Source organism: Meleagris gallopavo, chromosome 19, assembly GCF_905368555.1.
Source record: "Meleagris gallopavo chromosome 19, MGAL_WU_HG_1.1, whole genome shotgun sequence".
In the NCBI taxonomy this organism is placed as follows: Eukaryota; Metazoa; Chordata; class Aves; order Galliformes; family Phasianidae; genus Meleagris; species Meleagris gallopavo.
In genome coordinates, this window is record NC_139422.1 from 8,356,672 (window position 1) to 8,369,809 (window position 13,138).

At 54.8% G+C, this 13,138-nt stretch overlaps 1 protein-coding gene across 1 annotated transcript in view; it reads left to right on the forward strand.

Moving 5' to 3' along the window:
• The window catches only part of DAB2IP (DAB2 interacting protein), a 158,765-nt gene that overhangs the window by 108,908 nt on the left and 36,719 nt on the right, over positions 1-13,138 (forward strand). The window contains 1 exon segment of the mRNA XM_085239155.1: positions 12,821-12,974. Coding sequence (XP_085095281.1) covers positions 12,821-12,974 — 154 coding nt within the window.

Sequence of the window (13,138 nt, forward strand, 5' to 3'; positions counted from 1 at the left end):
TGAGCCCAGTTTCTCATCAGCAGCCGCGGTCTGTCTGTGTCATTCCTGTTGACAAGCTGATGGTTTCCTAGTGGAAAGAAAGCCCAGCGCTGCAGCCATGCGCGCAGCCTTGCAGCCAGGCCTGGAGCATCGGGCAGCACGTGATGCCCCTGCGGGACCATCCTCTGTGTGTGCTCGGCTCCATGGAGCTCACAGCAATTGCATTAGGTGGGAGGACGAGGGCAGAGAGCTACAGACGCAGCACAGACAGGGAGAAGTAACTGCAGAGGGCTGGCAGTAGGAAAATGGAGCTTTTTGCCTCTAGCTCTGCAGTGTGAAGCCCGCTCAGTGCCTGGGGAGCTCCATCTGCAGTGCCTGGCAGTGGTCGGGCTTAAGGCCTGGCAAGGGAAGGACACGGGGCAGCTTTGGCTACACCACGTGTGTTTTTTAAATGGCTCCAGTTGTGTTTCAAGGCCATTTTAGGATTTTGTGCTTCCTGCTGATAGCAGTGGCTCGTGGCTCTTGTTTGTGATGGCAAGCGAGAGGCAGCTGGGGCCAGCTGGGCTGGGCTGGACTTTGCTTCCCGGTCTTTACAGCACTGTTGTCATTTGGGAACTAACCTGCTGCTTTCAGTTTTGATCGGCCAAAATGGTTCATGAAGCCCTTCAGGCCAGGAGGGGGGGAGGCACTGAGCACTGCCAGGTGAGCTGAGCCACACCATCACTGCAGTGCTCGGGGAGCTCTGGGACCCCATCAGCAGGCTGTGCTGGGCTGGGCAGGGCAAAGCAAGGGCACTGGGGTGGGGGAGGAACCCGCAGAGCTCAGCATTGTGCTTTGGGCCGTGTGGGCTCAGAACCACCATAGCATTACGCACTTCAGTGCCCATTCTGGAAGAGCTTGCTTGTGCTCCCTGGCCATCAACTGGGTTAGCTGTAGTGGTGCAATCAGTGCGGCCTCATGAGCTCAGGGGGATTGCAGTTTTGTTAATGAGTGCATATACAGGGCCTGTCTGCTCCCAGGGATTGGGGCTAAGCTTAGCATCTGTCACAGGAAGACAGAGTGGTTTCGTGGCACTGACGCAGTGGCAGTTCTGAGGGTGGGGAGAGGGCTGCTGGCTGGAAGAACAAAAATTGGTGGAGTTGGTGTTTTAAGAAATAAAATGCAACAACAAAACCCAAACCCCACATTTCCAGATCAAAATTTAAGGCTAGAAATATTTTGAATTCTCTTGGAAGAAAGTAAAATAGAAATGTTGGTTTTCTGCTGAGCAGATGTAACCCATCAGAGCTGGGGAACCACGCAGCAAAGCTGGTACGGGGAGCGGATGGGCAGAGCCAGGGCTGGGAGCAGAACCCACACTCTGCCTGCAGCAAAGGCTGGCTCCGTGCTGCCACACCATTCTGAACTCAGCGCTATTGCACAGCTCAGGCTCTCAGTGTAGTTTCTAAATGGTTTTAACTCTTCTTGTTACCAGCACAGGCTAATGGCCTAAGATTTATACGCTGAGGATGAAGTAAAACTGCAGGTGAGATGGCACAGCTGTACCTCCCTGTTACCTGGGGCAGAGTGAGTGCAGGGGCTGTGTGCGGTACCTGCTGCAAAGGGAAGGCCTCCCAGATTCTCCCTGTAAAAATTACACACTGACACAACATGTGAAAAAAGAGCCATTTTTGCAATGAAAATGAGCTAGAGTTTAATTTAGTTAATGACCAAGGCAAGTTAATCCTGTTCGGACAAGGATCAAACCAGTTTCAGTGCATGTGTCAGTGCTTTGCATCTGTCTAACTAGATAGATTCAAAATAACTTGGTTATAAAAGGAAATTGTTTGTTTTGTGCAGCTTCTGAGCTGGGGATCAGGCCTGGCTGTGCTCCCACTCCCACCCCAGCCCGCAGAGATGCTTGGGTCAGCCTGCTGCCCTGGGCTGCTGCCTGCAGAAGGGGACAGAGATGCTGTGTTCTCCATTTATTGGTAATGGTGATGGGAGGTTGTTATACGTGTTAGCTTTTGTTATCACATACAACTCTTTAAAAAGACAGCTGAGAACAAATGTAGATTTCAGCTTTCGTCTCTCCAAAGGAAGATGAGATCTCTCCAGCCCTGTCTGCTCTCTGGCCTGGGGGGCACATGGGAGCTGATGTGTGTCCCCACCATGGCACAGCCCTGCAGCCCTGAGTGGTGGGCAGGAGGCAGGGCTGCAGCTCCAGAGCAGCTGTGCTGCTCGGTGTCCTCTGTTAGTGACATTACTCACAGACTGAGACTTTGTACTTCAGAGGTCTGATTTAGACGTATGTCTTGCTGGCCCCATGGCTAGTTCTGTCCTGCCAGGTGCCAAAAAGCACGCTCCATGGAGACGTCCACAATTGCAAACACATTCAGAGCCCTCAGTGCACTCTCCTTGGCTTTGATGAGAGCCAGGTCCTCCCTCCTCTGCATTTTGAAATCACAAACCATGGATCTCCTTGGTTATTGAGCAGCCTGTGCTCCCACCTTCAGGAAGCCAGGCCCTGCCCTCCCACCCGTGCACTCACAGCTGGCTCCTCAGAGCAGCTGGCAGCAGTGGCACTGTGTCACAGCCTGTATCCAGTGCTGGGAAATGGGTACAGAGTGGCACAGCGAGAGCACCGTGCCTTGCTTTCAGTCTGCGTGCTCTCGGTGTCACTGTGATGCTTTATCTGCTCTTGCTACACAGAGATTTGTATGAAATCATTTCTAGTCCATTGAAGTAGTTTTCAGAGATTAATCTTTCAAAGCATTAGCATTGATTCCTGCATGTGCGTGCCCTCCTCCGGTCTATATCCAGGGGGAGATGCATTATCCGAGTTGGAGGAAAGCTCACTTGTCCTAATTTATTGAAAAAATAACTTCAGGTTTAAAATGGGGCTGTCATTTATGAACACAGTTCAATCTGTTCTTCATTCTTGAGTCTTCGCTTTGACCTTTTCTGTATCTGAAATACTCTGGGCTGTGTGTTGTGTTCATTAGTTTAACTTTCGGGAGGGAGCAGCAGGTGTGGGCTGTGGATAAGGGCTGCGTGCAAGCTTGGCTCCGTGCTTATCCACATACCCCTGGCTGGCTGCAGCAGCAATTTAATTTAGAACAGTGCCAGGATTTTTACTTGTTAGGAGTTTTGTAAGTTTGAATAACCATTTTTACATCAGCTCTGGAAGGAGCTACCCCTAGCATTGCGTGAAGTACACGGTGATGATACTGGCACTTGTAAAGATGAGTTAGAGAAGCAACGCAGTGCATCCATCCCAGCCCTGCAAAGGGAGCCTGCACAGAGAGACTGGGACCGCACGAGGGGCTGGCCAGGGTACAGGGAGCTGTGGGGCTGGGAGCTGTGGGGCTGCAGGGGCTGTCCCAGCCTCTGGGGAGAAACAGTTCAGCCTTGGTGGAGTGACAAATGCAGGGAGAGCAATAAAAACTGGGAGATGATCTCTAAAGATATCTGTCCTTCTCCTTCCTGTGAGTCTGAGCACAGATGGGGACTGCAGGCAGGACCTGTTGGCTTCGTGGTGCGAAGGCTGTTCCTGAGGTCAGGTCCTGTCAGGTGTGACTGCGCAGCTCTGCAGGCTGGCGTCTCCCTGCTCGGGGGCTTGGGATGCTTTCAGGTTGGCTGTGGCTGTGTGTGGAGGTGGGGTGCAACTGTGTCCATGTCAGAGACTGGAGCTGGCTGTGCAGAGCACCCAGCAGGTGACACCCTGGCTGTGTGGAGGGGCTCGGAGCCACTAGCAGTGCCACAGGGCTGGGAGCACCGCTGCCAGGCACTGCCCTCAGCCCTTCCTGCTGCCATCCACATCCCCATTGCAGCAGGGAACACACAGCTGCTGCGTGCGCAGGGCAAAGCCGTTCTGTGCGTTCCAAGGGCTGCTGTCCCAGCAGATACTACAGGTCTGAGAGTCCCAGAAAAATCACCACCTTCAACCATGTGAATCTCTCATTCCATCTGAAAAGCAGGTTCCCACGAGAAAGATGTGTTGTATATCCCTAAAAGACACTAACATCTATCTGGCTGCAGGGCAGGCAGCAAATTGGAGGAATTAGCTTTACATCATGGTGCCACCTCTGGATAAAACATACACAGTCAGAACAAACTTCAAAATTCTTTGAGCTTTTTTTTTTAAAGAACATTTTCCTAACTTGTTCGAAAATTTTCACTGAGTTTTTTTAAGAACATCATTCAGTCTCCGAAGTCAGTTAGAAGCCATTACACTGGGGCCGTTATACAAGCCAGCGTTGTTAGAGGGACAAATGGAAACAAAGTGCTGTTTGGATGCTAAGATGTATTTGCGTGTCGGGCTCAGAGCCTTGCACTGTTGGCACCTCTCTGTAGTTTGGATTTGAAATTCAAAACCTGAGTCCTGCAGACACTTCTTGGCTCACATTGCTGGGAGCATTAAGTGGTGTCTCTGAAGCACGACTAATAGTGCAGGGTGATATTGGATGTTTGTGGGAATGGGACTTCACTAAAAGATTTATAAAAACCTGCAGCTAATGGCACTGTTACGTTGTAGTGAAACCTCCAGGAAGGATGATGCTGTCTCAGTGAGTGTGGAGTTCTGCTGATCAGTATTACATTCCTAAGGAAAGGCCAGTGCTTGTTCAAGAGAGCAGAAGGGTGAAGCAAATTCTGAGCAGAGAGACAAGTCAGCCGGCCTAGATGCTCCATCTGGTTGCTATGAAATACAGAGTACTAGGCAGCATTGGTCAGAGGATTGATATTCCTTCCATGTACTATTGGGTACGGAGCCTGACTCTGCAGAATTGCTTGACATCAGTTGTGCTCTCTCTGGCCATCAAGCATATTTTAATAAAGAAGGTGAAGAAATCTTTTAATAACCTATAAGTTCATTTTTCATGTTGTTTGGTCATCGGCAAGGCCTGGGTGATGTGGGCTGTTCAGCCTCACATGAACTTTGTGCTGTCCTGAAGGACCCCCTGAGCAAACAGCCGCGCTCCAGGCAGGGCTGTGGGAGCACCGCTGTGATGGTGAATGCGGGGCATCCCCAGAATGGATTTAGTGGCATTGCAGTGAAGTCTGTACACATCTGTACACTACATCTGTGGTGTGATGGTGCCATAAGCTATAGAATGGGGACTGAAAAGTTTTCAGCAGAAGCCCATAGTGACAGTGATCCTCAGATCCAGCAGCCTGGAGACAGCAGCCAGCTGTGCAGCTACAATGCGTGGTGCTCAACTATGCCACAACCAGGGCAGGTGGAACATTCCCAAAACAGCGCTTTTTAGGACCTCCACAGCCTCTTGACTTTAACTTTTTCTAAGCTTTTTTTTTTTTTTTAATAGCTTTTGATTTAAAATTTGGAATAAATTTGGATAATCACCGACCCTTCCATTTCCTGCTCTTCAAGGTCGTTAGGGAATCTGGCTGAAAGAAGCGTGGCCATAAAGCACCGGCTTCACGGCTAATAAAAGTGAGAGCTGTCTGGGTTTAATGGCTGCAGGAGGCGAGCACGGCAGGAGGCTGGGAGTGCCCCACGGCCTCAACACAGGGCCAGGAAGGCAGCGCCGTGATACCTGTGACCCCAAAGCCCAGGAGAATGGAGAGGGTGGGAATGAGTGTCCTTCATGGCAGACCCACAGCCCCAGGGGCTGTCAGCCAAAACAGCGCAGTCGGTGGGCAGCAGTCAGTGTTTGTGTCACACAGAGGTGCAGCTGTGCACAGACAGACCGACCAACAGACCAACCAGGTGGGATGTCAGGAATGGGAACGTGGGATATTCACTGAGCAGAGCCTGTGCTGCCCAGCAGCACTGCTCCCAGCACATCTGGCTCCTGCTGAAGGCCAGAGACGCGTGATTTGTGCTCGCTGCTTCCTTCCAGACTGTCTTAATAACGTGTCCAAATGTGCAAAAGGAAATGCTCCAGAGCTGGGCTGCAGCGAGGACCTGGGTTCTCTCTTTTCCTGCTGCCTTTGCTCTCCACCCACTGCGTGTGTGAGGTTCGTTCCAAAGTTCAGGTTCTGCATTTTTATGCCTTGCCAGAGAGATAAAGCGCTCAGTAAAACTGTAACTTGACCTTAACGCTTTGCCGCAGCGACGGAGACGTCGTGCTGAGGGGAAAGAGGGCAGCGCCCCAGAGGGCTGCTGGCTGGGGATGGGGTGACGGCCCAAAGGCTCGGCTCAGGGGCTGCGGGCAGGGGCCGGGCGCTGCTGAGCAGGAGCCGGGTTGGCACATCCTGAATTTTTGCTCCGCTGCACAAAGGACCCCTGTGCTGCTGCTGCAGATTTGAGAGCGAAACGATTGACTGAAGCCATCCGTTATTATTTTTGGCTACTCCAGCCATGTATCAAAAACCTGACGCTGGGTTGATGCTGGTGCCCTACTTTATAGAAGCCTTGAAAAGCAGATCGAGGACAGCGAGCTTGTCTTTGTGCCTGGCATCTGCCAGCAAAGGGTGAGCGAGCTTCAAACTGCTGCCGGGGGGAGAGGGGGGCGGCAACACGCGCTGCTCCACGTGCTCGGTGCGGAGCTCTGCCTGCGGGATGGGGCTGAGGCTGAGGCTGCGGGGTGGGAGGCGATGCCCGTCCCGGTGGGCCGGCGGCTGCGTCCCCTGGGCACGGTGGGGAGCGGCCCAACCCGCAACGGAGAGAAGGATCCCGCTGGCGTTAAGTGATAGAAGAGCTCTGCATTATTCGTGTCCAACATGATTGCTGCTCTTCCTTCGAGCTTTTGGGACCCCGCAGCCCAGCTCTGCTCGCTTCTGGCTCCTGGGGTGGTGCTTGCCCGGCCCCGGGCCCCGTTGCATCCACACCGCTCTGGGGAAGCACTCCGGCATCTTTTTAACGCGGGACCCTTCCCTCTGCCGTCCTTCTCGCCCCGATGGCGACCGGCGGCGGCTGCCAGGTGCACGAGCCGGAGGATTGATGATTTGCTGCAGACGTGGACGGTAGCCTTTGAAAAGTGGAAAAGGAAGCAGCCATAAATAACAGCCAGGGGACGGTGCCATGCGGTGGTTTTTCATTTACTCGATAGCCTCGCTTCGTTCTGATGAGTAATGGAGGCACCTGAATACGGCAGGAGGGCAGCGGCAGCCCGGCTGCGGGCGGGGTGAGGACGGGGCGGCCAGGAGAGGAGCATGCGGCGCAGCCCGGCCTCTGCTCGGGCCGCGGGGCGGCCGCACTTCACCCCCCCGGGGGCGGCGGGGGCAGAGAGCCCCGCGCGGTCCGCCCGAGCCTCGGCCGCAGCCCGCAGGTGGGAGCGGGAGCCCGCGGGCCATGGCTCGCGCCGGGTGCTGCTGCAAACGCTCCTGCGTGCTGTGGATCGCGTTGCTGCGGAGGTCAGTGCCCGCCTCGGCGTTCCGATGGGGGAAAGGAACGTGCGGGCAGGGCGAACCGGGCGGCGCCGCGTCCTCCGGCCCGGTGCCCGTCCTTCGCGCTGGGGGCGGCGGAGGGGGCGGCCGGGGAAGGAGCGCAGCGGCGCGGGCTTTGCACAAATCAAGGCTCGCGGAGCCGCCGAGGTTCCCCCCTGGCAAACCGGCGCTCCGGGCGGGCTGCGGTGAGCGGAACCGTGGGGCGGGAGCCGTGGGGCAGGGCCGCTGCGCGCGGAGGGGCGGGAGGGCAGCGCGGGGCGGGGCGGCCGTGCCCGAGCCCGAGCCCATCCCCGGCGGCCGTTCGGGCAGGGCCGGCTCAGCCCGGGCTCCGGCGGAGCGCTCCCGGTGCCGGCGGGGAGCGGGGGCGGCGGGCCCGGGGCGCTCTGCCCAGCTACAGCGCAGCCAATCCGGCGGCCCCGGCAGCGGCGCGGCTGCCGAGCGGGGCGGGGCGGCGACCGGAGCGGGGAGCGCGGCATGGGGCGGCCGGAGCGGGGCGGCGCGGCGGAGCCGGGCCCGGAGGGTGAGCAGCGCGGCGGAGGCGGCTGTGCGTGGATACGCGGGCGTGTGTGCGTGCGTGTGTGCGGCGCGGCTCCGAGTCGGGCCGCCTCGGGCACGGCCGCGGGGGTCGCGGTCTCCGGGCGGGTCCCCCCCGCCGGTCCCCGGGTCCCCGAGACCGCCCCGAGCGGAGCGGCCCGTTCCCGGCCGGCCGTTGGGCACCGCGCGGGGCAGCGCTCGGGGACGCCGGAGGCCGCTGCGGCTGCGAGCGGGGGCCGAGCCGCGCTGTGCGCCCGCAGCCTGCAGCCCGATCCCAGCCCGCGCCTCTGCGCCGAGCGGTTATTTTTAGCAGCGCTCCGTCCATGAGTCTGTGTGTTAAGAATTTGTTTTCATCATTATTTATTAAAACATCGTCGCTGCCTTAGGCAACGGGCCGCGGCTGCAGACGGGGATCGCGGCTTCGGTTCGCTCGCGGTTAATCCGGAGGGAAAGATCCCGCTTTGCTTTTTTCCTTCTCGTTCGGATTTTGTCTCTCGTGTCACCCCAAGCACAGCTGTGCCGGTCAGAAATCAGCGCCCCAAACTCCTCCCAGCTGCGGAGAGCTGCGGTGCTGTTGCGGGCGGTTGGGCCGGGCCCGGCGGGGCGTTGCTCGGCTGCACCCAGTACCATCGCACCGCGGGCTCGGGGCTCCGAACGGCGCCTCCGGTTTGTGTCCGTTGTGTGCAGGTACAATGCCGTTAAGGGATGCTGGTGTAGGTTAATGTGGTGAGGAATGGTTGTGTTTTGTATAGAAGTGTTGATCGCTCCTGAAGAAGGGAAACGATGGTGCCAGTCTGCTCTTGGAACGAAGGAGAAGTTGCTTTTCTAACGTTTTTGGTTATTGAAACTCAGGTGGTGTTTTGGAGCCCCATGTATTTCTCACGCTTGAGTCTTTTTGCTGCTTGTGCAGTTTCCCTCCTGCTGCACGTTGCACACCCAGCCCTGTCCCAGCCCTGTGCTGCACTGCTGAGCCACCCCAGGGCTGTGCCCAGGTGTGTGTCACAGGTGGAACATCCTTCAGCTGGCAAAAAGAAATATGGAACCTGATCGGAGCTGCCGAAGTCCTCCCGAATGTAATTAACGCTGCTGCCGGCTGAAACTGAGAGCAGCCTGAAAACAAGGGCAGGCATTAATAAGTTTAATTACACATCCGCTGCGCTGCTCAGTAAAGGTGTTGCGTTCAGTGCGGCAGTGTGACGCAGTGAGCTGCCCCGGGAGCCCAAAGGCTGCAGCACCTCCTGCGCTCCGCGGAAGATCAGTTTGGCCAAACACAGCAGTGCTGTCCTGGCAGGATGCGTGCAGAGTGCGTGCGGGGACCTCAGCCACATGCTCAGAAAAAAACTGCATTTGCTGCTCCTCTGGGAGCGTGTGAGTTCCGCTGTGCTGTTCTCTCAGTTCTTCCCATAACATCGCTTCGATATTTATTTGTCGAGTGGAAGCAACACGCTCTGTGGGGTGAGGCATTAGGGAAGGAATTGCTGAGAACTGCGGCAGTGGCCAGGGGGTCAGTGGGAGGCAGCTCTGTGTCACATCCGTCCCCAGGAGATGGGACGTGGCCCTGTGCCGGGCAGTCAGCAACACAGGGCCATTCCTGCAGCAGAGCCCAGTGGGGACTGGGACGTTCCTCAGTCTGCTGCTGCTCCCACAGTGGAACAGAAGGAGGCTGAAGAAAAGCTCTTAGGTTTTTTTCCATGTTTGGATTCTACGTTTTGTCTGCTCCCAACTGACTTCTGTGCTCGGTTCCATCTTTCAAAAATATCAGGAACATTTCCATCGCAAACCACAGAAGTCAGCAGCCGTGTGGTTTCAGGCAGGTGAGGTCCTGAAATGCAAACCGCCGGGGTTGCCCCTCGGAGGGCTTGTCTTCACAAGAAAGCAATTCTGGAAGCAGGCTGTATAAGTTGACCACACAACTCCAGGGTAACTCAGTGTAGACGGGCCCTATATTTCCTTCCCTGTGCCCTCAGCTGCACGTATCTGTCTGCTCCTGAGGGAACATGGAGTCTGTTGGGGCCCAGAGCCAATCCTGTCCCCACTGCCACGCTGCAGCCCCGCAGTGTCACAGGGAGGGAGAAGCTGCTGCTCCCAGCTGGTGTGAGTGCAGAGCCCTGTCTGGGGTTGGGCTGCTGTCAGCCCCACAACACCTGGCACCCTGCTTCTGGTGGCTCACGAGGGAAGCAGTGGGGTGGGAGAGCATCTCTTTGCTCGGTAATGTTTTATGACTTTTATTATTTAGAACAGCAATCCTCTCTCATTGCTCTTAGGCAGTAAACCTCTCCCTTTAATAATCAGCCTGGCTGCCTCTGTGTGGGGCTCTCAGGTCAGTGCCAGTAGCAGTAATGTTATTTCTCTTTAGAACTAATGTGGTGCTTTATGAGATTTTTTTCTCCTCCTTCATTTCAACTGAGCTTTAGGTACATAGAAAGGGATTACAAAAAGGCCCGTGGCAAAAGAACTGCATGTGCTGTTTGGAAGAAGGAATCCTGCTGTGAGTTGTCTCTGGGCAGCTGTCTGTTCCCACCGTATTAAAACAGAGGTGCAAGGGCTGGATCTGATCAGCTCACAAAAGCCAGGATGCTGTTTTATTATTATTCCTGCACTTCTTGCTGCAGGAGGGGCCGGGCCGTGGTGCCTGCAGGTGCTGCTCTGTGACTGCAGGGAGCCACGTCCTGCCTGGCCCTGCGTGAGGCCGAGGGGTCCCGGGGTGGGCAGCGCATCTCCCAGAGCCAGGAACAACCTGCAGCCTGCAGTGGGACGTGTGGGAGCTGGGACAGAGACAGCGAGCATCTTCCAGGAAGTGGCTCGTGCCACGGATGTCCTGTTCCTCACTAACAGCCATGGGAAATGTTTTCTCCTCTGGGTCAGAGTGTGAAGATGTGAGGACTCAGTGTCCTTCCCTGCACTCGCTCCCTGCTGTGCTCCCCAGGGCCCGGCCATTGCGGTGACACCACGGCACCAGGCCCAGCACCAGGCCCAGCACCAGGCCTGGGGGTGCTGGTGCTGCCCCTGGGAGCCTCCAGCAGAGAGAACCTCAGCCTTCATCTGGGATTTCAAGCAAGAGCCTCTAATGGCTGGCACCTGCTAGTTTGAGGATACCCGGAGGCTTATGTGGAGTGTGGAGGGGTAGAAATAAATGTTTGTTGAATATGGTGAGAACATAATGTGTCCCAAGAAGCTCCTGCGTGGTGCTTCTTTGTGCTGCACATCTGCACTCCCAACCGTGGCCTTGCAGCTGCAGTAATTTTGGATGAAAAATACCCTTGGTTTGTTTTAATCTCAACAAAAAAATCTGTGCCAGCATGAAGCAGTCAGGCTCGGTGTGTTACAGCATGCAGTTCCTCAGCTGTAGGTTTAGGTTATCAATATTTTTATGTGCCCAGACAAGAGAGCAGTCCCAGCTCAGTTGCTTAGCTCTTCTAATTTCATCTGTAAATTACAGAACGAAGCCTTCCTGTGAATGCCCAGTGCTGAGCTTACTGGGGCAGAGCTGTCTGTTCTGGGGCTGCTAGGTGTTAGCGTGGTGCTCAGCGCCCGGGGGGAACCTGATCCATCTGCCCATCCTAGAGCTCATCTGCAGTACCACTCAGAGGAAGCCGATATGGATCCTTTCCTCTGAAAATAGTGTAAAATTGCCACAAAGTACTGGGAAATGACTGTGCTCAGTTCTTAAAGATCAATTTATTCACAATAGAGATATGGGCTGAATGGGCCGCTTAGAGAATTGCTGATGGGGTGGAGAGGCTTTTGCTTCTGAACCACTGTTTGTGATTCCGTATGGGTCTGTATTAACCCCGGGCTTTTAACATTTGAGGGCTGTTGGTTGTTCCCTGAGTAGAGATGCTGGTGTGGCCACGTGGGTCTCTGCAGACCCCTCAGCAGGTGCCACCACGCCGGTCCTGGCCATCAGCCCTGCAGGGTCTCCTCCATCATGCAGTCTGGGCAGGATGACCCCGCTGCAGGCTGGTCCTTATCACCCCTGGTCTGACCATGGTCTGAATCTTAATGTCAAATCTACCAGTGCTGTTTATCTTAGACTTGACTTCGGCTGTTCTTAAGATTGCGCTTGGCATGTGAGTCACTGGAAGCCATGAATTTTGCATGCGCTATTGACATTTGTGTTTTGGTCAGCTTTGTTCTGGAGACTGACAAAACTCAATACACACAGGCAAAACAATCTGATGGAGAATATTAGGAGCACTGTGCTGAGAATATCTCAAATTGCCTTTATTTCTGTCCTTCCGTGCCTTTGAATAGAGCAGCGTACTCTTTCTGAACAGACAGACCTACACATGGTTTCTTTGGAAGACTCAGAGTACTTGCCAGAGGTTTGAAAGGTCAGAGTTTGCTGAGATCAGAGCTTTTGTGAGCTGCCATACATGGGAACGTTTTATGTGGTGCAGACTGCAGAGAAAGCAACTGCTCCCTCTGCTCTCTTTATTTTTCTCTTGCCACTTTGTGACTGTCTTGTGTTTTCCCTGGGAGTATCTAGCTATCTTTCTTTTTGTTTTTTCCCCCCCCCTTGAGCACTCTGATTTTGCTATAAGAGTTACAGCACCATTGATTGTATTGGCTGCCTCTGAAAATGGTGTGCTGCTTGCTGTCTGTGGGCTCCCTGCTGCTAAATGCTGCCAGTGGGACTCCGGAGCATTTAGATCAATCGATAGGGCTATCATGGCCTTATTTTCCACACTCTCCCATCCTGGGGTCGTGTGTGACAGTCGGATGGAGCACACGAATCCTCAGATTGTTGGTTATAGAGTGAGAATCTGCACACTGACTGCATCTGTGATACAGCTGTATGCGTGTCTGGAGAGGGGGAAGGGCCCCTGTGCACAGGGGGATGCTATTCTGGGCCATCTCTTATCTCACAGCAAAAAATTCATAGGAATATTCTGCAGTTGTTGTTAACAGATAGGCTTCATCGTTTCTCTGGGCAGGAAAGCATCCACTGATACGGTTGCATTTTTTCCTCCAGATCCCATCTAATGCCGAGGCTGAAAGAATCGCGCTCCCACGAGTCTCTGCTCAGTCCCAGTAGTGCTGTTGAGGCTTTAGATCTCAGCATGGAGGAAGAAGTGGTCATCAAACCAGTCCACAGCAGCATCCTGGGACAAGACTACTGCTTTGAGGTAAGGAGCACATCATCCCTACGCCCTGTAACAGAGCTGGTTGGGGAGCCAGGCATTGGATTGTGCTTTGGGCTTTTGCTGTTACAGAGCATTTCTGCTCTGAATCGTTACACAGAGACCATTCCATGGGCAGAAAATTACTTCATCTTTCCAAGGAGGAACAT